General features: G+C 39.6%; 2 protein-coding genes and 1 long non-coding RNA gene across 3 annotated transcripts; 1 reads left to right on the forward strand and 2 right to left on the reverse strand.

The window, feature by feature from the left end:
• Positions 1–1742: 1742 nt before the first annotated feature.
• Positions 1743–7079, reverse strand: NDUFS5 (NADH:ubiquinone oxidoreductase subunit S5). The gene is made up of 3 exons (XM_037827653.1): positions 6934–7079; positions 5499–5716; positions 1743–1964 (listed from the first exon to the last, which is right to left on the reverse strand). Exons 2-3 carry the CDS (start codon positions 5712–5714, stop codon positions 1860–1862), a joined length of 321 nt encoding a protein of 106 aa, XP_037683581.1. The 5' UTR covers positions 5715–5716; positions 6934–7079; the 3' UTR covers positions 1743–1859.
• A 505-nt stretch (positions 7080–7584) lies between these two features.
• On the forward strand, positions 7585–13544 carry LOC119527530. The gene is made up of 2 exons (XR_005215426.1): positions 7585–8316; positions 13043–13544. It is a non-coding gene; the product is annotated as an uncharacterized LOC119527530 (long non-coding RNA).
• AKIRIN1 (akirin 1) lies at positions 8582–23572 on the reverse strand. The gene is made up of 5 exons (XM_037827652.1): positions 23235–23572; positions 18999–19139; positions 16751–16885; positions 15439–15510; positions 8582–14777 (listed from the first exon to the last, which is right to left on the reverse strand). Exons 1-5 carry the CDS (start codon positions 23452–23454, stop codon positions 14767–14769), a joined length of 579 nt encoding a protein of 192 aa, XP_037683580.1. The 5' UTR covers positions 23455–23572; the 3' UTR covers positions 8582–14766.
• Positions 23573–24163: the final 591 nt, after the last annotated feature.

Below are 24163 nucleotides of genomic sequence, written 5' to 3' on the forward strand. Positions count from 1 at the left end.
GAGCCGAGAGGTCACTCTGGTGGGCACTCTTACGCACACTTTAGACAACCCTTTTTAGGTTCTAAAGAATTGGGGTAGCTGGTGGTGGATACCTGAAACTATCAAACTACAACCCAGAACCCATGAATCTCGAAGACAGTTGTATAAAAATGTAGCTTATGAGGGGTGACAAGGGGATTGGGAAAGCCATAAGGACCACACTCCACTTAGTCTAGTTTATGGATGGATGAGTAGAAAAATAGGGGAAGGAAACAAACAGACAAAGGTACCCAGTGTTCTTTTTTACTTCAATTGCTCTTTTTCACTCTAATTATTATTCTTGTTATTCTTGTGTGTGTGCTAATGAAGGTGTCAGGGATTGATTTGGGTGATGAATGTACAACTATGTAATGGTACTGTGAACAATCGAAAGTACGATTTGTTTTGTATGACTGCGTGGTATATGAATATATCTCAATAAAATGAAGATTAAAAAAAAAAAAAAAAAAAAAAAAAGACATAATGCTGAGCAAAATAAGCCAGGCACAAAAAGAGACATAATGTATGTTACCACTAATGTGAATTCTGTGAAAAATGTACAATGTTTTATACTGTAGAATGTAGGGGACCTAGAGATACCAATTAGTGGAGGGGGAATGATAATCTAATAAGAACAGATAAACTATGGAGGGTAATCTCAATGTTATGGGAATGCTCAGGAATGATTATGGTTTGTAAACTTTCTTGGATATAGTAAGATCATGTTGGAAGCAATAGAGTTATTTTAGGTTTTTTTTTCTCTTATTCCTTTGTTTTCTTAGGGGTTGTTAATTTTCTTGGGGTATGGTAGGAACATGTTGGAAGCAATGTAGTTATTTTAGATTATTTGTTTTTCTTACTCCTCTGTTTGGACATGGTTTATTAATTTTCTTGGGGTATGGTAGGAACATATTGGAAGCAAAGTAATTATTTTAGGTTATTTGTTTTCCTTAATCCATTGCTTTGTTTGAAATGTTGTGGGGTTTTTTTGGTTGTTGTTTGCCTGTTTGTTTTTAATTTTTTGATAAACAAAGTTAAAAAATTGAAAAAAAATCAGTAGAAAAATGGGAGTAAAAACTAAATGACAAATAGGGTGGGATGGGGGGATGGTTTGGGTATTCTCTTTTCACTTTTATTTTTTATTCTTATTCTGATTCTTTCTGATGTAAGGAAAATGTTCAGAAATAGATTGTGGTGATGAACGCATAACTATATGATCATACTGTGAACAGTTGATTGTATACCATGGATGACTGTATGGTTTGTGAATATATTTCAATAAAACTGAATTTAAAAAAAAAAAAAAAAAAAAAATAGGGGAAGGAAACAAACAGACAAAGGTACCCAGTGTTCTTTTTTACTTCAATTGCTCTTTTTCACTCTAATTATTATTCTTGTTATTTTTGTGTGTGTGCTAATGAAGGTGTCAGGGATTGATTTAGGTGATGAATGTACAACTATGTAATGGTACTGTGAACAATCGAAAGTTTGATTTGTTTTGTATGACTGTGTGGTATGTGAATATATCTCAATAAAAAAAAAAAGAACACTGCAACTTCTTAACTGTGTTAACATAAATCTAAGGTGCCTCATACATAATAAGTGTTCTCAATGTTAGTTATTATTTCCTGGATGCTAATTTTTTAGGGACAGGTAGAGGCATTTTTCCACACTTAGAAAATAGGTTGCAATTTCATTGTAGCAAAGTATGATCCAAGAAAAAATAGAATAGGAAGGAGCAATTCTTTATTTTTAGCGAACAGAGGTTTCAGGTAAACAATCTTTCCAGTGGAGAATAGAGAACTTGAAAATCAGCCTTCAGCCATCAGCAGCTGCTCTGCTCAGGGCCTGGGTTCTTCCTTGCCCAAGTGGTGAGGTGGAGGTGTGTACTTCCCTTCCTTTATCAACTTCTCCCTTTGTCTCTTGATGGCGCTAACGCGTCTCATCTGTCAAAGGAGAGAAACATTTAAACCGGGGGAGCTATGTCTCAGAAAGTGAGGAATGGAGAAACAGCTACATTTTGATGTCATTTTAAAAGTATGGAAGGCTCTCCATCCTTGAGAGCCTCTGAAATAAAGCCTATCTTTAAAGAACTAATTTGAAATGATATCCCAAGCTTTTGACAAATAAACTTCTGGTATACATAGTAATATCTATTTGAAAACTATTAACTAAAATGTTATTATATATAGGAATACAGGTATTTACATAAATAACAAAAACATATAGATCAAAAACCTTTAAAAGTTGTACTTGTGCCATACTAAAGCTTTTAAAACATTAAAAGCTTAGATTACCTCATGGTTTGTATAGTCCTGATATCCCTATGTGAAGGCAACACTGCTATTGGTGACTGTCTGCTGAGTATGAGTGAAGATGAACTAGCCAAGTGAGGTCTCTTTATACCACACTTAAGTAAAGGGCTGACATTTGCTCAGCCACTGTCACTGTGGAGCCCCGAGTTCTGCCTTTTCTCCTCAGGCCATTGGTTGCTTCCCAACAAATCAAAGCCGTACCATACAATCATGTGTCAAAGTAAAGACAATGAACTGGTTAATGGATTCTGTGACAAAGAAAACATAACTACTATTTTAGTAATATTGCGTAGAGAACACATTATTTCTCTTCTCACAACTGTCCAATGACTTCCCATCTTACTGAGAGAAAACACTGAATCTTTATAATGGCTTCCAGAGTCTACCTCTCTGATGTTGTCACCTAATATCCTTCCCCTGGCTCTGTTTCAGCTCCGGGACCTTTGCACTCACTGTTTCCTCTGCCGGGAACATTCTTCCCCCATAGCCACATATCTCACATCCTTTAAGTCTCTACTCAAATGTTTTGTAACACTGAGCTTTCCTCTGACCATCCTATTTAAAATAGAATCCACTTAGCTCTCACCTCCCCCCGCACTTTCCATCTTCCTCTTCTGTTTATTTTCTCCATCACACTTTTCATCACCTGATCACTATATTTTACTTGTTTGTTAATTTTCTGATCTTCCCCACCAGTAGAATATAAGCTCCATGAGGTAAAGACTTTTTGCTACTGAGTTACTGCTGTATTTCCAGTGCCTACAATAATTGCTAACATAACAGGTACTTCAATACATATTTTTTGAATGAAGAACTAGTCAGTATTTAGCTTGAGTAGGAAAAAACCTAGGTATCCTAAATATTGACATACATATTAACCATTTTTAAAAGACTGCATTTTTAACATTTCTCTATTATAACGTCTCCCAACAAAGGACCCACCATGGTTGAGCTATGACAACACCAAATATCAAATTTTTCTCCAAGTTAGCACCAATAACCACTCAGTACTGTGAATAAAACCAAAGGCTCAGAGCCAGCCTTGCCAGGTTCCAATCCCAGCTGTACCACTTATCAGCTATAGTTCTTGCCTCAGGTATCTAACTGTATAACAGCAACTCATTTCACAGGATTGTTGTGAGAAATGCTTTATTACATGTCAAGCACTTAGAACAGTACTTGATAAATAAATATTACCAATATTACTACTGTATTACTGACAGTTTCAAAGGACCATGCCTAGGAGCTTAAGCTATGGGAAAAGGTTTAGACAATGCATTGCATTCCCCAGGAGAAATCAATGTGAAGCATTTAGGAAAATAACAAGTAAAACATAGAATGATTCCAATTTCCCTTACACACTATCTTCAGCCCCCTAGGGGGAAGTTTCTAATTGTTTAGTGTGATCTCCAAAAAGGTAATTTATCTATTTATAAATTCACTGATTAGGAAGTGACCTTAGAGCAACTCTTTAATTTTTCCACATAAGGAAACCAAGACCATGAAAGGAAAGTGATTTGTCCAGAGTCATAAAACTAGTGATGGTAGAACCAGTACCGAAACCTGGCTCTCCTAACTCCCAATTAAATGTTCCTTCCACCTCACCATCCACCTCCTCTTGGTATAAATTTTCCAAAATGAGGGATAGTCAATCTGAGCAGTAAATAACTGGGGACCACAAGAAGAGATGTTAAGATGTCTTATAAACTAAATAGTTGGAAGATGGCCACACTACAACCTACCATCTGTCTTCTTCAGTATACTAAAATATTACTCACTTAATGATCAATATTCCTACAGGGATCAATAAAAAAATATTTCCTGGCATCCCTCATTCCCTGAACTCCAAGCTACTCGGAATAATTAAAAAAACAAACAAACAAACAAACAAACAAAAAAAAACATTTTTATGTTATATCTGGAACACAGAAACAGGCAAAATGACAGCTCCCACCCAAAGATTTCTTCCCTAAAAAATCTTCTTATATTATATTCCTCAAATCTTTATGTATTCCCAGGGAGGAATCTGGACCTGGCACTGGGGGATGGAGAACATCTTCTTGACCAAAAGGGGGATGTGAAATGAAATGAAATAAGTTTCAGTGGCTGAGATTCCAAAAGGAGCCGAGAGGTCACTCTGGTGGGCACTCTTACACATAATATAGATAACCCTTTTTAGGTTCTAAAGAATTGGAATAGTTAGCAGTAAATACCTGAAACTATTAAACTACAACCCAGAACTCTTGAATCTTGAAGATGATTGTATAACAATGTAGCTTATGAGGGGTGACAATGTGATTGGGAAAGCCATGTGGATCACACTCCTCTTTGTCCAGTGTATGGATGGATGAGTAGAAAAACAGGGGCAAAAAAAATGCACCCAGTGTTCTTTTTTACTCTAATTTTCTTTTTCATTTTAATTATTATTATTATTATTTTTGTGTTTGTGGTAATGAAATGTTCAAATATTAATTTTGGTGATGGACGCACAACTACATGGTGGTACTGTGAACAACTGATTGTATGCTTTGTATGACTGTATGGTATGTGAATATATCGCAATAAAATTGAATTATTAAAAAAATTTTTTTATGTATTATGCTCCTATATGCTATGATACACATTCAACTTTAGAGGAGATGGATACCATGTTAACACTCATTTTCTTTCTGCATCTTTGGACAGGCTCACCTAAATCAGTCTCATCTTGCTGGAAGTAGATATGAATCCTGGGACTGTTCTATCAGGTTCAGTGTAATTGATCTGCAGGGTTTTCACTTCTTCCCTAATAAGGGTTCAATTAATTTGAAATATTATCACCCGCAGAGTTTTAAGGACAAGTATTCAAGGTTTCTTGATATTATATGCTTTATAGCTTATGGCAAAAATGGAAATATGTACCTATGCAGTTTCTAACCTGGTGGCTACAGCAGGATACCTGTTAAAGAAAATATGAGAGGAGAGGATGGAGAAGAACACTGAGGAACAACGGGTCTTCTATCTGCAGGCATTTCACTTCCTTGTCATGGTACCTAAGTAGAGAAGGTATGCCACCAAAAAGTTTCGCCACTTCACACTGGGCAACCCACTTAAGCTAAAAACACCTAAGAGTAGCCCCAAAGGAACATGGCAGTAATTCAGTTCTGAAGCCCATCATTTTCTCACCGTTTTCTGCCGAAGCAGACATTCTACCAAATCATCAAACTCTATCTTGCACTCTTTCTCTGCCCGGATACCACCAATTCCATGGGCACATTCTATCCATTCCTTTTCAAATGCATGGCAACGACTTGGAAGCTTGTAAGGCTGCTCAGCACTTTGGATTGTCATCCAACGATCTATGTTAAGACCCAGCTTTTTCTGCACATCAAAAAAAGGCATGGCTGCAATGGAAGAAAGAAAAGAAAATAAAGCCACAAAAGTGCAATCAAAGGAGAAATTTCAAAGAAAAATGCCATTGCTAATTATGATAAACAGTCATCTAGAAAGATGTTTGATACCATTCTCCCAACTCTTTCTCACCAAACTTTTTCAGGAGACATTTCTTCCAGTTTATGGTAGATGAGCAATTTCTATACTTTCACTAAACCCTGAAAAAAGAGAACTAAAGAACGAGGATAAAAAGAATCCTCTCTATACTGATGTTATTTTCATCAAAAGTAAAAAAAAAAAAAGGTTATATTTTGACTCAATTTCAATTATTTGAAACATATGAAGGAAATATGTGAAAAGAAGCACAAGTACAAAACTTATCTTTACACTTTTTTATCCATTCTTCTTTTTATCAATTTAGATGACATTTCTCCTAAGAAGTCATCCCGAATCTGGTGTCCTTCCTCTGTATTCTTACAAAACCCTCAACTTCCCTCTCAAGTACTTCGCATACCATTGTGATGGACTGTTTACTTGTATGTCTGCCCTATTGGACAGTGTGTGCCTTGAGGGCAGGGACCAAGTAGGGGCTCAGTAATTGTTTGCTGAAAAAATAAATTCCAAACAGCTTAAATGCAGGATAATAGAAAAATGGCTAATTATAAATTCTTGTACCCACTTGTAGAATATGATACAGAAATTGGAAAAAAGGATAATATACATCAAAAATACACAATAATGTTACATGAAAAAAAAATTAATTTATACCGAAGAAAGGCAGAAAAAAAAGTTGCCACAGTCATCCAAACTGTGTCAGCACAAGTTACAGCCAGAGGTACTGGGAATATTTGGGGGACACTAAGGATCCAGAAGTAGCTAGAATGCTGATGGGCATGACGGGAAAAAGGAAATGAGCTGAAGAGGTCCGCGGGGCCGAAATGACACAAGGTCTTGAAAGCCGGAGAAAAGGAGTTTAGGTTAAGAAACAAAAGGTCAAAGCTATGGTCCGGCAGAGCTAAGATAACCGGTAAAGAGAGCGTAGAGAGGTGCTGTGTATAGGATTCGGTGATGTTGGCTGAGGGCGAAAGGGCCTGGGAAGGCAAAGAACACACCCAGAGTTCGCGCCTAGGAGAATGGGACACACATCAAACCAAAATGAAACGAGTAAATAAATCTCCGACGGAAGCTCCGTAGCCTATACGGCCGGGCACACACACACAAACCCTACCGTCCCGTTGCGAAGTCCTTTTCTCCTAGCTGACGGCGGCTTCTGCACGGTCGTCTCGCAACGTGAGGGCCTGCCGCAAAGGACGACTGCGGCACGACGCTTCCAGCGCGACTCGGAGACCCGACCTGCCACAGTCTTGCCCCGGAAACCATAGAAACCAAGCCCATCGATCTGCGCTTGCGCCGTAGTGTGGGTTGGTTTCCCGAGACGCTGACTACGGAAAATCTGATCTTCTCTAGCCGACCGCATTACGGAAGGCCCAGCTTTTTCTATCTTTTCGCACTGTACCTAGCACTCTCACGACAGCTCTGATTGGTGAGTCATCTGACCAAGGCCACACGAGAGAAAGAACCCTGGCTTCAATTCCCACACGCACCCCATAGTAGGGGTTAGGCATATGGACTGCGGAGTCAGGGTAGGGTGGATTCAAAATTCTGGCTTCCGCCATTAATGTGTGACCCTGGGAAAGGAATGAAAAGGCAAAGAGACTGGACGGCAGGACACTTTCTGGAATACATGTCGGTGATAGGGCTTCCTCAGCCGAAAGCTTAGAAAACTACAACTCCCTAAAACTCGAAGCCTAAACTGAGCCTGCGCTGTTATGGTGAGCACCGGCGCCTCCATGTTTTTTTTTTGTTGTTGTTGTTGTGTTTTTGCCTAGCTCAAACTTTGCTTTGTAGAAGTGTAGTTTTACAACGAAGTCAAAAGACTTTATGCTCAGCGAGGCAAGCCGGAACGGTCGCCTTCTTCCATTTCATATTCAGGAAATCGAGGCTCGGAGACCCAGTGGGACGCTGCTATCTCATCTTCCCAAACATAGCCTCCTTCCATCTTCAAAGCGAAGAAGAGGACAGGCTCAAATCCCTATGGGCTCCCAGTTCCCGCCCGTTTGGAAACGCCCCTTAGCTGCTGCGTGAGCACAGGCTAAGTCTGGATGATCACAGGAGTAACTAAGGCCGTTTGAAGTCCCCCCTAACTCTCTATTTACGGGACTTACGCCCTTGATCTGTAGTATTCCTTCATGTTTACACACCTTTCAGTCATCACCCAAGAAAAAGCTTTAACACTACTCTTCTACGAATAGAAGGTTTGTAATTTAGCACGTTGGGAATTTTAGGCCTGTATTTGAATAATTTCCTTGGGTAGCATGTGGATTCTACCACATTTGGGAAAGACTTTGAGCTTGGACCCTCTCTCCTGCCTCAAACTTTGCTTGAGCTGTAAGACAGACACAACAAAGCAGATAACTAAAGAAAGTGGGCCCCAGGCCTGGAATGTAATGGAAACCAGAGTGACCATCTACACTAAATAGTGTCATTTGGGGGTAGAGGAAATATCAACTGGAACAGCTGAAACAGAACCAGAAAAATCACTGAAGCAAAGGTAAGGTGAGGAGGAAGGCTGTGCCAGGTTCATGCCAGTATCTGGTTTCTTTGGTAGGGGTAACTTAATGGTGAACATTCTATCCCTAAAACTAACTACCCTCCTGACATGTGAAGCTGTCTCAGGACTTGAATTAGGCTTCCCCAGTGGTATGATTACAGAAAGAAAACATAATGATAAGGCCAAAGATGAAGTTTACTGCACCTGACATATTTTTCATCATAAATTAACACACAGGAGTCTGCTTTTATAGATCAATATAATTTTATTAGTCAGCATTCCTGAACACAGATCAGGGTAAATAAGCTAGCTGGAGGCAACCTGCCAGGGTAGCTGAATAGCCTTCCCCAGGAAACACCCTGCTCTCTCTATGCCCAGACATACAGAACATACCAAATCAAGGAATTTTATCACAATTTTGTCCACTAGCCTGTAAGCTTCTCTATGTTAAGAACTGCATCTCTTAACTTAGCTGCAGAGAAGCAGCCAGCCTGCAGAAGGCTAAAAGTGGTTTGATCTGGGAATGAATGGAACAAACTTCAGACAGTACAATGAAGACTGGGAAAGGGGAAGAGTAGCTACACAATTAATTAACTTGCTCATCATTTAAGAGCCAGGAAGAGAAACAATAGATCAAGATGCTACCATTCAAGAGCACAGTATAGTGGAAGAGTGATGTAGACACCACCATGCAACATTATACAACTTTTTTAAGGACATATTTTCCACTCTGCTACAGCTCATTTTAAGTGCTAAAATGAAGCACTGTTTTAAGTAGTATGCCTTCTCTGAAAAGGTCTTCCTTAACAGTCCTATTTAGGTACCTAGTTACTCTCCATCATCATTTAATTTTCTTTACAGACTTATAAATCTCTGATTTAAGTTATTTAACTAGTTTGCCTGTCTTGCCTCACAAGAATGTAAGCACCATAAGAGCAGGAACCTTGTCCAGTTCAGTGATGTATTACCAGTGTCTAGAACAGATCTTTTATAAACATTTATCTAATGAATAACTAACTCTGTCCTGAATAGGGGAGCAGAAAGACAATTGTGATTTAAGTAGGCATTTGCAAAGTAACAAGGGAGTTAACTCCAAGCAGAGGAACAACAGAAGCATCATGAAAATGATGGGCTAAAGTCTCTGCTGGGTATAGAGCCCCAGAGGAAAATTTTTTCAATAGTCTATGCAAGAACTAACCAGTGCCATTAATAGGTAGATTTAAGGGAGTCTGTGCCAAAAAACAACAAACAAAAACCATGGAATTGGGCTGGTTTAGCTAAATGAGGGAGTAAAGACAAGCCAAGCCAAAAGAAAAAGTATCTTTGAAGGTGTGGCTGTGGGGACAGGGAAGATGAAACCAGAAGAATTCAAGGGCCTATTACCCAGGCCAAGCCACAATCTTGTCCACTTGACTTTCCCAGTGTACAGGCATTTCATTATCTGACTGGACAATGAGCAGCGCCTTAACTGTCAACCTGTCCCTAGTTTTGTTTTTACCCTCCTGTCCTGTACCCACTCCTGAATTAGTTTTCCCCAAACTCTTCAGATTCCCAACGAATAAGGGCCAAACTTATAGTAGTCATAGCCCTCCATTATCTGGCTTCTACCTAGCTCCAAGATCGCTTCCCAGGATCTACTTGAACTTTCTACTTTGGCTAAAAAAACAATGTTCTCCCTCCATATCACTTTGATTTCCCACTACTTAGCCTTTGCTCACTCCAAGTTCCAATTCCTGCCTTTGCCTACCTGAGCCTTTTTGTTTTTTGATACCTAACGTATTCTACTATCTGTACCATACACAACTTTTACATTGCTGGCTTATTTTCCTTGCTAGACTGAGCCTCTTGGGGTCAGTCAACTGATTAAGTTAAGTCTACTGGGCACTGAGGATATTTAAGACAGACAAGGGGTTACTTACAGAATTTGCCAGGCTTTAAAAACCTGAATTATCCGTCCTCCACAAGAAAAGAACACAGAAGACACCAGTAACGCTTGCTGAATGTATGAGAAACATTCAAGGCCAGTATAAAGTCTTTCCATATCTGTCATCCATTAGCATGAAAAAATGTTGGGTACCAAGCCAGGTTAATAGCCTTCACCAACTAAAGCTCCAGTGAGACAAAGCACGTAGAACTTCCATTTCTAGATATGAAGAATTGCCTAATTTAGATCAACCTACTGCTAAGTTAACTAAAAAGCAGATGGAATGTAAGAATTTTTTTTAAAATATCAAAAGGTTAACTAGGTAATGAATTACTGAATTAATCTACACTGCAGGTACTTTACATTGTCTGCCAAAGGATTACACCTTCCAGATTAGGGTGAAATAAAAGTCAACCAGTCCTCACATGGCCTTGCCACCTGGTTGTGCATGATCTGGATTATCCAGGGAATCTCCAGCCTTCAGTCTGAATTAACATGGTTTTGGACTGGTAGCAATCTTAAGCAAAGAAAAACAAATCCTTTCTAGGGGTAGGTACTATCATCCTGGTCAGTTTATTCCTATAAATAATTTTCAAATATTGTCCAGCACACAGATACCAAGGCACATAAGGAGATACTATAAGTAACAATCTGTAAAAAACAACAGAATGAGACCCATGAAGATTTCAGATATTGAAATCATTAAAATATTGTGCCCTCCCTATAATGAAGTGCTAACTATTTATATGAAAGTATGATTTGGGTGTGTAGCTGGAGATTTTTCCCCAGCTAAACCTGCTGCCTTCTTCCTGGAAGTGTCCAACCTTATACAAGGTCTAACTGTAGCTCTAGAAGATGACAGGACACTCTGATGCAGTTTTCAGTGAAAAAATCTCCAGGGCAGGTATTTTACAACTATCTTTAAACTCATGCTCTTTTGATGAACATAAAATTGTCATGTCCACTATTGAACCTAAAATTTCAAAATTAAATATGCTGGAAATAAATGATCAGTCTGAATCTTTTCTTCCCCAAATAGTATGCTCCCTCTTCATCCTTGAGAACCATTGCTCTAAAAAGCTGTACATTAACTTTTCCTGTAAGATACTCACTTTAGCAATGTCAGTTTTCATTTGTAAGGGTATTTTCCGGTAGACTAGTGACCTACCTAAAACTGAGATATAACTCTCCTGGGAATCACAAATTAGGGCAAGTGGCCCACCAATTCCATGACGCACCAAGGATTCTAAATGAAGTAAGTCTGTATTGTTTAAGTACCCCCTTTTCAAATGTCTATCAATGCTATAGTGCACAGGATCAGCAAACTTTCTGTAAAAGCCCAGAGTGAAAGCATTTTCAGCTCTGTGGCCAATACAGTCTGTCACACCTAGCAGCGAGAATGGAGCCAGAGACAACACTGCAAATGAACAGGCATGGCAGAGTGCCAATAAAACTTTATTTAGATAGCAGGCCCCCAGTTTGCTGACCCCTGCTATAGTGAATAACAAAACACAGATTTTACTGAAAGGCATTACTGCATTCATTTGTCATGCATCTTTTATTATTTTCTTAGTCAAACATTTAAAAGTACCAATTCTAACGAGAATGTGAGATTTGATGTTAACAAGGGGCTACTCATCTGGAAATCACTGTTGTAGACAGGAAGGTTTTGGTCTTCAGATCTGATGAAGACCATCATATGGAAACCTGCTGCAATTTTGTTTCCTGCTGTAACATTTTTAAGTGCCTATTCTATGCCCCAAACTATGCTAAATAGTTTCTTTACAAAGATTATTTCATTTAATCTTCACATTTTAAAACAAAATTCAATGATACACATACTATTAACCCCCATTTTACAGATAAGAAAACTATAGCTCAGAAAGTTCAGTAAACATAGCAGAATTAGTGGCAGGTGAGAGACTAAATTCCAGCACTATGGATATCCAAAAACCATTCCTTTAACCACTACACTAGACAACCAAACCTCCATGGTGGCCAAAGAAGATATACCAAGTATGGAAATTTGGCCCTAATTCTTGCATTCCCTGATGTTCTTCTCTTGGGGGGTGGAGGGTTGTTCTCACCAATTATCACTGCCTTGAGAGCTTTTATGTCCCCTTTACTCCACTGTCCCAGGCATGGACACCTCTTCCTTTCCTTCCTGTAAGCTTAAATTTTACTACAAGATGATAACAAAGGATACTAAAACTGAGAAAAACTTTTAAACTAGCTCACCAGATATGATCATTCTGAGAACACAGGTTCTGGCACATTTTTGCAAGGTATTTGTAGGATGAATTCTTCCCTAGGACTTGACCTATACCTAGGGGACAGATACTTCCTTAATAGGAGTACCTGTAAGTTCAAGCCATAGAAATCAAGGCCTAAAAAAAAATTCCTTCTTTCTCCAGTCTAAGGTTTACCTTCTAGGTCCTCATTTTCTGTCCTAGGAGCTGTCTTTTCTCTGGCTTTAACACTAGACAAACACATATAGTCCCTTTAGAGGAGATCCCAACTGCCAGTAATGGTGGTGTGGTCTTACCCTGTGGCCACTGAGGGGAACCATATACAACAGCCCAACAACACTGGGTGCAGTGAGAGGGTAGAGTAAGAGGATGTCATTTTTCCTTCAGAAGGAATGGGGCTGACACTTGCAATGAGTGAACATATCACAATGATTCTGTAGCAACAAAATGATCTCAGTGAGGCAGCATTCCCTGCTCCTGATAGAGCCTTTAGGACTTTTGATGGTCCTCACAGCTGCCCTTCCCTTGTCTTAATCTGATTATCCCTCTGCAGGGTCACTCTCATTATACCCATGGCTATGCTCCTGGTTCCAGGAACAAGTGGCTACCCTGGAAAAAGAAGAGATGAAAACAGATCGGCCTTCAAATACGAAATAAATTCATTCTTTAATAATTAAAAGATCAATGCTGGGCTTTAAAGTCTATAAATCTTCAACGTAATGATGAACTGGAGAAAGTTATAGCAGCCTCACATAAATTACTTGAATGAATAAACATTATCACAGTAGTAAGAAGGCAAGGTAAACAAATAGCTTAAGTATTTTATTTGTTTGCAACTAAGCTTGTTAACACTATATAATGAAAATTTACAAAGAATAATGTTGCAGTTTTTGGTTAGGTTTATGTCAAAGACATTCATTAATAAGGAATCTTTGAATGTGAATATTCCAGAAATTTCTCTAAGCCATCTGATCTGAACAACTGTCTGTGAATATTACCTTACTTTGGAAGGTATTGGCATACATTTGAATTAAATTCAGAATTTTTCAAAATAAGCCCTAATTAAAAAAAACTATTCTATATTAAACTAAAACAATTTTAATGGAACTTTCCTTTCCAGAAACAATAATGAAACAAGGCATTTTGTAAAATGTGGTCCTGAACAAGTCACAGTAAAAAATAAATGTATACTCAACTTCCACCTCCTCAAAACAGAGGCTACTTTCTGTTCCTCAGCCTTGGAAACCAAGTGAAGAACAGCCCATAAGCAACCTCAGGCAGGAGGTTACCAAAACAAAACTCAAGCAGTTGAACATGGACGCCTCTTAAAAGAATTTGGGGAAACCCAACTAAAGGATCCCAATTCTGCCCAAGTGGCAGTGCCACTGGGGCTGGCCCAGCCCCATGCTCACCTATGCTATGCTATGGAACAAACCCTGATGTTCCTGCTCTAGGAGAGATCTTTTCCCTGGAGAGGTTTAGTGTCCAGGGAGCTCTCTGATTGTGTGAATGAGGTGAGCACAGACTCCATGTGGGTATTTTAAGGCTTGGAGTCAAAGTATTTTTGTAACACGGCTAGGCGGAGTCCATGTGTCGAATGGCCTATCCTCCAATTTGTTCTAATTCCTCACCATGCATCTGCAGACCTAGACTGCAGACCTTCGCTATGTCATAATCATATCTAATGTCCATCCTAATTTATGATTCATATTCTGTGCCTGGAAACAGTCCTTGTATTTAACAATAATACCTACACATAAAATAATCCACTGTTACAACTTATATGGTCACAAAACATTAATGATCTTCTGTAGACCAAGCAAATGTTTTTAACCATAATTGTCGTGCATCAAATTCACAGCCAGAATCCCCAAGATCAAAAAATTTGCACAATACAAATAATAACTTAAAATGCACATACACACATATACACACACTCTCACACACACACTTCTTACAGAACTGTGCTTGGGGAAACTCCATTTGTTGAGTGCCACTGAAGGCATATTTTACTAAACTGCTGCTCCAGGTTTTTTGTTTGGAAAATCTATCACAGTAGGGCACAGCTGTTTATTGGATGAGCAGGAAAGAAAGATATGCTTGTGGCAACCAGAAAGTTTCAACATCTTTCAAGTTGTATAAAATGGACCTGCAGAAACAATTAAGTGTTCTCAGGATGCAAAGTTGGAGCTGAAATGTGATATCAAACCAGTTGCAAAAAGTGTGCAGCAGCCATCTCTTGAGGTCAAACCTGGTACTCAGATATGCAAGAAACCTTCAGGACACGTCTACAAAGAATTAGGAAAAAAAGAAAGAGGATAAGAATACAAAAAAAAAGGTAATGTCTTTTTTTAGTATTAACTAATGGTAAATGGAATAAAAGCATGGAGGATATGAGTCACCATTTAAAGGTACTAAACGCCAAGAATTTAAGAAACTTGATTCAGGCTCACAGTTTAGATACATAGCTATTTATAATTTATGCTCTGAGTTAAGTGATAGTTGCAAAATATTTAAAATAAAGAAAATCCTGACCATGCATTTGAAAAACTAGCTCAAGGAATCAACTTTCATAAACTAACAACTGGAACTACCTTTCTGGGGAAAAGGCAGGCAATAAATAGGCTCTGGAATCAGACTACCTAAGTTTCAATCCTGGCTGAACCACTAGCTCTATAAACTCAGGCAAATTATTTAACTTCTTTAAGTGCTATCCTTACCTGTAAAATAGGACTAATAAAAGTTTCTACTTCATAAGGTTACTGTGAGGATTAAATAAGGTTCAGTGAGGACCTATAGGGTTTAGCACAGTACTGGGCACATAAATATTCTTTAAATGTTAATTATTTTACTTCAGAGGGGCCTTCTGCAAGAGGAGGCAAGATATTCTGTGTCAAAATCTTGCTCTTAGAACTTGGGAAATTCAAAGAAAAACTTGACAATACTTACAGCTTGTTGGCCTTGTCCCATATCGTCGCATAATCTGATCATGTGTGAATTTCACAAAAGATTCATATTGTTCTGTAAGGGGAAAGACAGTATGCACTATCTTCAGATTTTTCAAGAACCTAGTGTCAGTTTCCCAGTTTGAATTTTCCGCCCCCTCAGTCCCTCCTTATAAAGTTCAGACTGAGCTCTCTTCCTTCCTCTTAGATCTCAAAGCAAATTCCCTGATTCCTAGATTTGGTCACTGATTACCTATAGTACAAAATTCTCCTAATAACCTCTCCGCTGTCTTAATTCCATCCTTTTGTAATGGCCTACACCAAGACAGACAGATATGCTCACTACTACAGGGGAGCAAATACCCAGGCGGGACAGGGAGCTTTGAAGCTCTTTTCTGCATTCTTTCTTTGCTATAAATTTCAACACAGACAATGAGAGAAAAAAACATGAGTGGAAGTGGTAGAAGGGCCAGAAATTTAAGAAAATATTCTATATTATCTAATTGTAGAAAGTTTCACAGACGAAGTACCTCTCCTCAGTAGAAAGGGAGAAGGGTAGCCTGACATACATGATCAAAGCCAGCTAGTCTGAACAATTTTGAGGTGGGGATGGGAGAGGAGGATGATATACTAGAGCTTCTTATAATATACAATATTAGTATATTAAAGGATCAAAGAAGTTCTACTGTAAAGAAATCTGCTTAACTTTGTTTAACCCATTAACTTTCTGAGGAACCATGTTGTATGGGTCACCAGATTAAGAAACAATACTATCATAAGTGGCTGCCTAAAACTCTGGTAGCAACATGGTTCTCTTTCACTAAACAGGTTCTACTTTTCTATTCCTGATTCACATCATTTCCTTTCATATAAGGCTCTACTTTTGCCATTACTAATAACTCCCTTTGTTTACCATGAGCTGGGCTTCCTTTGCTTTATTTTACCTCCCCAATCATAGGATGCCTGACCTCCCACAACCACAAAGTGGCTCCCACCAGGAAATGTGACTATGTTGACTATATGCTACGCCTCCTAACCACCTGTTGGGAGGTTAGCACCATCCCAATCACCTGTTTACCCAACAGCTGGACCAAATCACCCACTGAATACCTCTACTCATGTAGAAAATTCTTGCAAGAAAAGCTTGCGTTTATCTTACTTCGGAAATACAAATGAAAATCCCTTTCATATAATTATAAATGAAATGTTTACAATCACCAAAGAGAGTACCTTCAATACCCCCAAGTTATTAAGCCGTCTTGCATGAGGCTCTACCAAACCTTATCAACAATGGCATAGCCACTGTCTTGGCCTACCTGCTAGTTTGGTATTGAGGATTTGCTCATACTCCTCCCGAATTTTATCTTCATAGTCTTTTAAGAGACGCTCACATATTATTCCAACTTGACGGAGGGTAAAGGTGGGCTGGTCCTTCTTCATCCAGGAGGAACCTAGCCAAAAGATAAATCCAATTCACATAATACATTCTAATTCTAAAGTTTAGAATTAACAACTTTGTGCAAACAATCCTCAGGATACAAAATTATTCAGAAAAATGATATTTTTCACTATGTGGAATATTTTCACAAAATTTTCTCAACTTTTGCCATTTGTTTTATAAAGCCAGGTCAAAGGTAAATTGAGAGGTAGGAGGAAGGCGGTGTGTATCCAGGTGTGCTAGCTGACCTCCTTACAAAAAGTAGTTCTGATTCCCCAACAATCTGAGTGCATACTCAACACTCATTTGGTAAAGGGCAGGAACAAAAAGTTTGATATAAAGCCTCTAGTCTGGGATTAGAAAAAGCAGATTCACAGCATATGAGAGCTACACAGATCTTTGAAGATCATCTAGACCTGGGTTTAACAGAAGAAGTGCATCATAATTATCTGTAGAATTAAGGGGAAAAAAAAGATACACATTTTGATTTAGTTCTGGGGTGCAGCTTGGGCATCTTTTATTTCAAGCTCCACAGGTGATTCTAATAAGGAATAAAGAGCTTGAGGCTCAGAAAACCAATATAAAAAAGCTGCTGGCAAAATTATTAACCTTTAAGATCATCAAACCAAGTTCTTAATAAATTCAAGCACATTCATAAATAATTTCTTTTTAGAGTATGAATAAAGGAGACAATTAAGTCCTACACAACTCATCTGTGATCCCTTTTGAATATAGGTTGAAAGTGTGAAGTGTTCATAAAATAGGAAAGTTAGAAACCAAAATATCCTTTGGATGCTAGGAAACAGGGAATTCTAACATTAAAATCAGAACTTACATGGTGGACACTGTGGCTTGCCTTGCCCAAACACCATTCTAACCTCCTAGCTCTCTTTCTGTCCCTTTCCCAGTGGAGGCTGGGAAATTCAGAACTACATTTCTTGGATTCTTTTATAAGTAATATTTCAGATGTGATTAGTTTCTGCCAACCGGATTCATTCATGAAAGACCTGAATTCAAAACTGAAATAAGTGGGAAGATAAACATGCACCAGGCATCTATTGCAGTACTGTAGCTAAAGGAGCGGCAGCCTGGTTCTAGAGCTGGCAACTGGAGCAATGGATTCCACACATGGCTTCCTGGATCATGATTAAAAGCTGCAGCTCCCCCATGGCACAGTTCTGGTGTGTTTTGCAAAGCTCAGCCTCGAATCTGTTTCTTCAGCCCTCTTAGTCTATAAGACTAAGTCTTTAACTCCCTGAAACAAATAATTTTCTGCTTAAATTAACCAGAGTAAATTATTTTCTCTGTAAATAAAACCTGATCAGGACACCTAGCCAGTCACTGTTTGTAACTGTTTCCCTACCCACAACATATTCTATTACTTCCAAAATTATATTACTAAAATTCCAAGAGAAGATTAAGAAGAAACTTGCTAATGGTAAATATTGAAAAATCTATCAATCGTGTACGTGCGAGAGCAAATTACAAAGGGTGTTTTTCCAGACAGGACCTTTGGGTTCTAAGGAGACAATTTCTAATCAAAGTAACCCTCAGAGCTGTTACAAAGTAACAGGTATTTGACAGTGTTTGACAGGAATATTTCAGGTCAGACAGGTGACTGAACTATGTGACCATATAGATGCCTTCCAACCCTGAAATCCTATTTGTTTGCACATCTCTCTGACCACCTGTCAGTGATATTACAGAGAAGCACTATCTAACAGAACATCCTGCAATGATGGAAATGCTCAATGTGCTGTCCAATACGAAAGCCAAAGGTGGTAACTAAGCACCTGAAATTGGCCACTGCAACTGAGGAATTAAATTTTTAATTTTATTTAGTTTTAATTAATGTAAATTTAAATAGTTGTATGTGGCCACAGGCTGCAATATTAGTGTAGCTGTAGAAGGTACTCTTGCATTGGGTGGATGGATGCCCAACCAAATCAATCTAAGGTCTTTTCCAATTTCATGACTCTGTTTTTAAACATATTTACAAGTAGTAATATAATGCATATACTTTACTGATTTATTAGTTTAGCAAGATCAATTCTGGATTAGGAAACCATCATTATAAATATCATTTAAAACTCTTAAATGAATTTTGTACACCAAAGCATGCCTACCTGGAGAACTAGGTGCTGTGAGTGCTGAGGGGTGAGGATGACTTTCCGAAGTGCAAGCTTCACTCTGATTAAGAACAACTTCTAAATGTCTCCACCTCTGGTAACGGCTATATTCTTGTTTTATGTTCTGAAAAATTTGCTCTAATAAAAAAGAAACAAATGTGAGCAATCATGCATTCACTTTATTGTGTCATTTCTTCAACTTTTCTCCAGAAGTGAGAGGAGACAAAGGTGGTCTCTTCACTAGATTTTTGATACTCCCTCTAGCATGCAGGTCTCAATCCCTCTCCCCCATGTTATTCATGTTAACAAGAAAAATGTTTATACTATATAAAGCACTCCTCCTATAGCCACAAAGACAGTGTTATCTCATTGCCTCTATCTCAGAACTGCATAAACTAGCAGCTATGTTGGTATAAGCCACCTAGATGGTTCCTTTACTTGTTTTCCGGTGGCAGTGAAGACCTGATCTGCTGTTTGTTGATTGATTAATTAATACAACTTACAGCAAAAGAAACCACCCTTTCTAATACAGAGCTACTTTCGATCTCCATTAAGTTTTATAATTTCACAAACTGGGGTATTAGGGGGTGAGTCTTGTACTGCCCACAGGCCTTCTGACAATGAAGCTCTCATCCCCTCTGGGACTCGTATGATCTTTGGGGAAGAAGACAGTAGAAACCATTACATTCACAGCCTGAACACTGACCAGAGATTTACTGAATTGATAGTCAAGGATTAGAAAAGAATTTTCTGATCCTCTAAAAAGCAGTATTTGGTAGGATTCAAATTATTATTCCGAGTCAAGGTAATTAAAAAAAAAATGCTATATTATTAAAGGGAGTCTAGGACACACAAATCACTAACCGTCTTAAAGTACACTCCAGAGACAACACAGAATTAAGAAAGATGTGGTTTTCAAATTTTTCATTTTTGCGTATAATATGTATTCACTTTCCAGATAAGGCCTCCTTATAAAAATAAAAGCCAGAAAATTATATCACATTATTCTAGTGTACACTTCACTATAGTTCTATTTTTTTATTGGGGGGGTGCTAATAATGCCACTTTTGCCACTTACACTGTGTGAATGTGTAACCTTGGGAAGTCATTCAGGATCTTTATCCATGTTCTCCAATATAAATGTTAAATGCCTACCTGATAAAATTGTGAGGATCAAAATCAAAGATAATGTTATAAGCGGTGATGGTAAAGCCCAGGAACTGACATGAACTCAAAGTAGCTCTCTATACATCTAAAATCCGCAACTTTCAGCTTAAGGAACAATGTAGGATTTAGCAAAGCTTTCATTTAAGAATATGAAGTCAATATTTTAGATCCTTGAATTTATGAAGTCTTTAAACTTCATCTTTAAAATACATTATTCTCCAGATTCAATATAAAAATGGAAGGAACTATAAAGATTTAAAACAAGTACGAGGACAATGCTCATGAGAACAGAAGGTCTTTGATAAACCTCTAACTGCCTCCTATATGGTAAAGCCAACAAATGGAAAGATACAACGTTGAGGCTGGTAGAACTAGCAAGTAAAACAATCTAAGCATGGTATCCACAGGAGAAAAACAAGGAAGAAGTAGTGGTTTTCCTCTTGAGAAGCCACATAAAATAGGAAACAGCAATTTTTAAAAAGAAAAATGCAAACTTATTTTTAATTTAGCAGTGGATAATTTTTTAATCCTGAGGTTGTGCTTCCAGGTTACTTCAGGCTAAGCTCACCCTCAAAACTCTTCAATGACTCCAAGCTGCTACAAATAAATTCAAACTCCTGAACATGATGTTAAATGCCTTTCAAGACCTGATTCCAAATTATTTTTCCAATTCCATCTCCCACTAGAACTCAGCTGCATCTCTTAATTTGGGGGTTTCTAGCCTCTGCTCAAGCAGTCTCTCTTTGCCTGAAATGGGTCTATATGCCTGCCCGCCCCCCAGCTATAATGCTACTTCAATCCAGAAGTTATTCCTCAACCCTCAAGTCATGATCGCTTTACATTTAGACTCACTTCAAGTTTAACAAACAACTGCCTGAGGTCAGCAACCTCATTCCATGCCTGGCATCCACCTAGCACTTAATAAAAATTTAAGTAATAAAAGGTTTAACTTTATAGGTTTTTTCCACAAAAAGTGCTATTCGTTACACACAGCTTTTTTTTCCTACAGTTACGTAAAAACAGTCTGAGAGAACTTCACAACACTTGGGATAACAACTGGGATGTTATGAAATCACTGATTTTTACATTCACTTTAACTTTAGTTGGCTTCTTAGTTATACAGCAATTAACATTCCCTTCTTCTATCATTCCTTTTTAATCCAGAAGGCACCTTTCACTTATGCCAAAGCATCAAATAATGAATCATTAACACTTTAAATTTCTTTCATAGAACGATATTCCAGTAAGCATTAAGGAATATAATCAACCAATCAATGAAGAAAATTTTACTTTAAATAATATATTTTAACACAAAATGACCAAGAAACTAGCTTGAATGGATCTATGCAAAAATATCACTCTGCCACATTCAGGCCTCCAAATCCATTCAATAATAATTTATTAAGCATTTGTTGTAGTGTAAACTACAAAACAGCCTAGAGGATATTATTGGAAGAAATAAGACATTTGGATAAAACCCTTCACTTTATATTTTTCAAAATACTTCTTGCAGTTATTTCAACTACAACTATAGACAGGTAGAGCAAGTATTAATCCCATTTTGCAAAAGAGAAATCCAGAAAGACTGTGTGACTATCCTTGAGTATTTGGAGGAGAACCCACAGAAAAAAAACACCCGTAAGCTCTATAACTCTAAACCTTATTGTAGGAGGATACCTATGCCCCCTACTTTTGAAAGGCTCTTTAAAAAGAACTTTTGCAAACATTATCTCATTCTGTACATAACGAACATAAGGCTATGTAACATTAAGGGCACAGGAAATTTAAAGTAAATCAGAGATCCTTATGGGGTAGGGTGTCAGGTAATGGGATGGGAGTTTTGAAATAAAAACATCATAATGAAAGGCAAAGATACCGACATGGCAAGGTGTGTCTGGGGGGAAAGAGCAGAAGTATAGTTTGGAAAAAATAATTAAGCCTGACTATGTAAGATAGGGTTAGAATTGATAAAGCCTTTGAATACCAAAATAAAGAGGTGACCATGAGCAAGAATATAAAAGTCTGGGAGACCAGCTTAGCCGGCAACTCAGGAATCCTGATGCGAGAGGATGAGGGCCTGAAATCAGCATTACATCTAGGAGGAGGAAATAAAGCCTGAAGGCACTGATAGCTGAAAAGAATGATTTTAAGGTGATCCCAAGGTTTTGCTTACACTTGGGGAATGGATAAAAAGAAACACAGACAAAGAAATGACTTGTCCATTTTTTTGACCCTCATTTCTGGGACCCCTTTAAAATTTACTAAATGCTAATGCACTTTCCTCTCTATTCCTGCACTATAGTTAGGTTTCTTTGCTTCATTATCCCATCAGCTCTTTCCCCTCACCGGCCACTATGGAATGCCCTTATCGAGGGAGCGTCGCTCTTTTATCAATAAATTCCTTCTTTCAAAACTTCTGTACAATGGATTCTCAAATTCTAGCTAAAGACCTACTGATTTCAAGCCATATATGGTACGAGACAATAGCCATACAATAAAAGAACATGGCCAGTCCCTTAGAAATGGTCCGGTTGGGAGCAGATTCCTTGACTCCTGCGGCGGCTTCTAGTCCCTTAAGACTTCTGGAAATCAAGGTTCCCTAGAAGCTACAGTACAGGCTGAAGAGCACACACTAATGCCCCTTCCCTGTAATCCACTCCCCGCCCCCCACACACACCAAGGACTGGATCGTGAGTAGAATCCAATTTTCCATGGCTCACTGGATCTGCAGGGCGGCTCAGTGCAGGCCCGGGGAGCGGAAACAGGGGGGCCTTAGGGGACCGGCAGGGCCCTGGGCGGCCAGGGATATTCCCATCTTTCTTTTGGGGCCCACCCTTCTAGACGCTCCAGCTCCAGGAAAACCGAAAACCGACACTACGGCCCCACTACCCCTCCCGGATGTCTGCCACCCCCGGAAGCTACCAGGCCCAGCGGCACCCCAGTTCCCTTTTCTCAGTGCAAAGAAGGGGTCCATGGGTGGATTGGCCTAGAGTCCATAAACAACACCCCCCTCCCCCCCAAAAAAGCCTGGACCTGGCTTTCTGCCAAACCCGCAGCATAGGTTACCCGGAGTTGGAAGGCGTCGCTCGCTACCGGGCGAGGCAGGCTGTTGCAGAGCCGGCGGTGGGATCTGTGTCTGAAGCGGCGGCGGCGGCTCGGCCTCCGGGGGCCTAAGGCCGGGAGCCGGGCCGGGCAGAGGGGCACAGCGCCGCCGCTTCGGGGAGCCGGGACTCAGCAGCGCCGCCTCGAACTCCATGGGCCGCTTCAACGTCGCCCCGCACGCCATACCGCTGAGGGGCCAGGGACCAGGCGCGGACGCGGCGGTAAATGCGGCCTGACCTCCAGCTCCTCAGCGGGGCCCGCAAGCCAAGCCGGCTCCAATGGCGCCTCCAGCACCCGGCAGCGGCGCTGGCCCCGCCTCCTATGACGTCACGGGCCCTTGCCACCTCCCGGCAGAGGGGAGCAAGCCGGAAGAAGGCCATTCTGGAAGGTCCGTCGGCAACGGTCCGGCCCGCGATGCCCCCTACTGAGGAAATGGAACGGTCTGGGCGGAGAGCGTGGTCACCAAAGCAACGTCCGGAAGGCCCCCACCCCCGCCTCCGCCCCTCGCAGGGTCCCATCCTCCTCTCCCGAGCCGTCGCACCCGGGTGGCCCTTAGGTTTCCGCACCTGCGCGGCACGGGCTTGGGGGGGGGGGGAGGACCTGGAAGGGCCTGGTGACATACTGCGAGGGTGGGTGTCCCCTGGTCTTGCAACATCCTTCACGGCCGTTTCTTGTCCCCACGATGAAAGAGGGTGATTCTAAAAGGTCATCAGGTGCAATTCCCTGAGTCCCCGGAAGTCTTTACTTGGAAAGAAACCCGAGATCTTCTGAGGATGGTTTTAAGACGTCCATGAACCCCACGAAATTGTGTAAAATTATGCTTGAGTTTGTAGATGTATTTTTGGGATTAGGTCACCCATACCTTCTTCAGGGCTCTCAAAGGGGTCTGTTAC

Source organism: Choloepus didactylus, chromosome 2, assembly GCF_015220235.1.
Source record: "Choloepus didactylus isolate mChoDid1 chromosome 2, mChoDid1.pri, whole genome shotgun sequence".
In the NCBI taxonomy this organism is placed as follows: domain Eukaryota; kingdom Metazoa; phylum Chordata; class Mammalia; order Pilosa; family Megalonychidae; genus Choloepus; species Choloepus didactylus.

Excerpts from the sequence above, each read along its gene's own strand:
- AKIRIN1 (XM_037827652.1), bottom strand. The coding sequence starts at position 23,454 with ATGGCGTGCGGGGCGACGTTGAAGCGGCCCATGGAGTTCGAGGCGGCG. Across the intron at positions 19,140-23,234 it reads GCGACGCCTTCCAACTCCGG|AGCAAATTTTTCAGAACATA; the intron begins GTAACCTATGCT and ends CTTTTTTATTAG. Across the intron at positions 15,511-16,750 it reads CCTCAATACCAAACTAGCAG|AACAATATGAATCTTTTGTG; the intron begins GTAGGCCAAGAC and ends TTCCCCTTACAG.
- NDUFS5 (XM_037827653.1), bottom strand. The coding sequence starts at position 5,714 with ATGCCTTTTTTTGATGTGCAGAAAAAGCTGGGTCTTAACATAGATCGT. Across the intron at positions 1,965-5,498 it reads GTCTGCTTCGGCAGAAAACG|ATGAGACGCGTTAGCGCCAT; the intron begins GTGAGAAAATGA and ends CTCCTTTGACAG.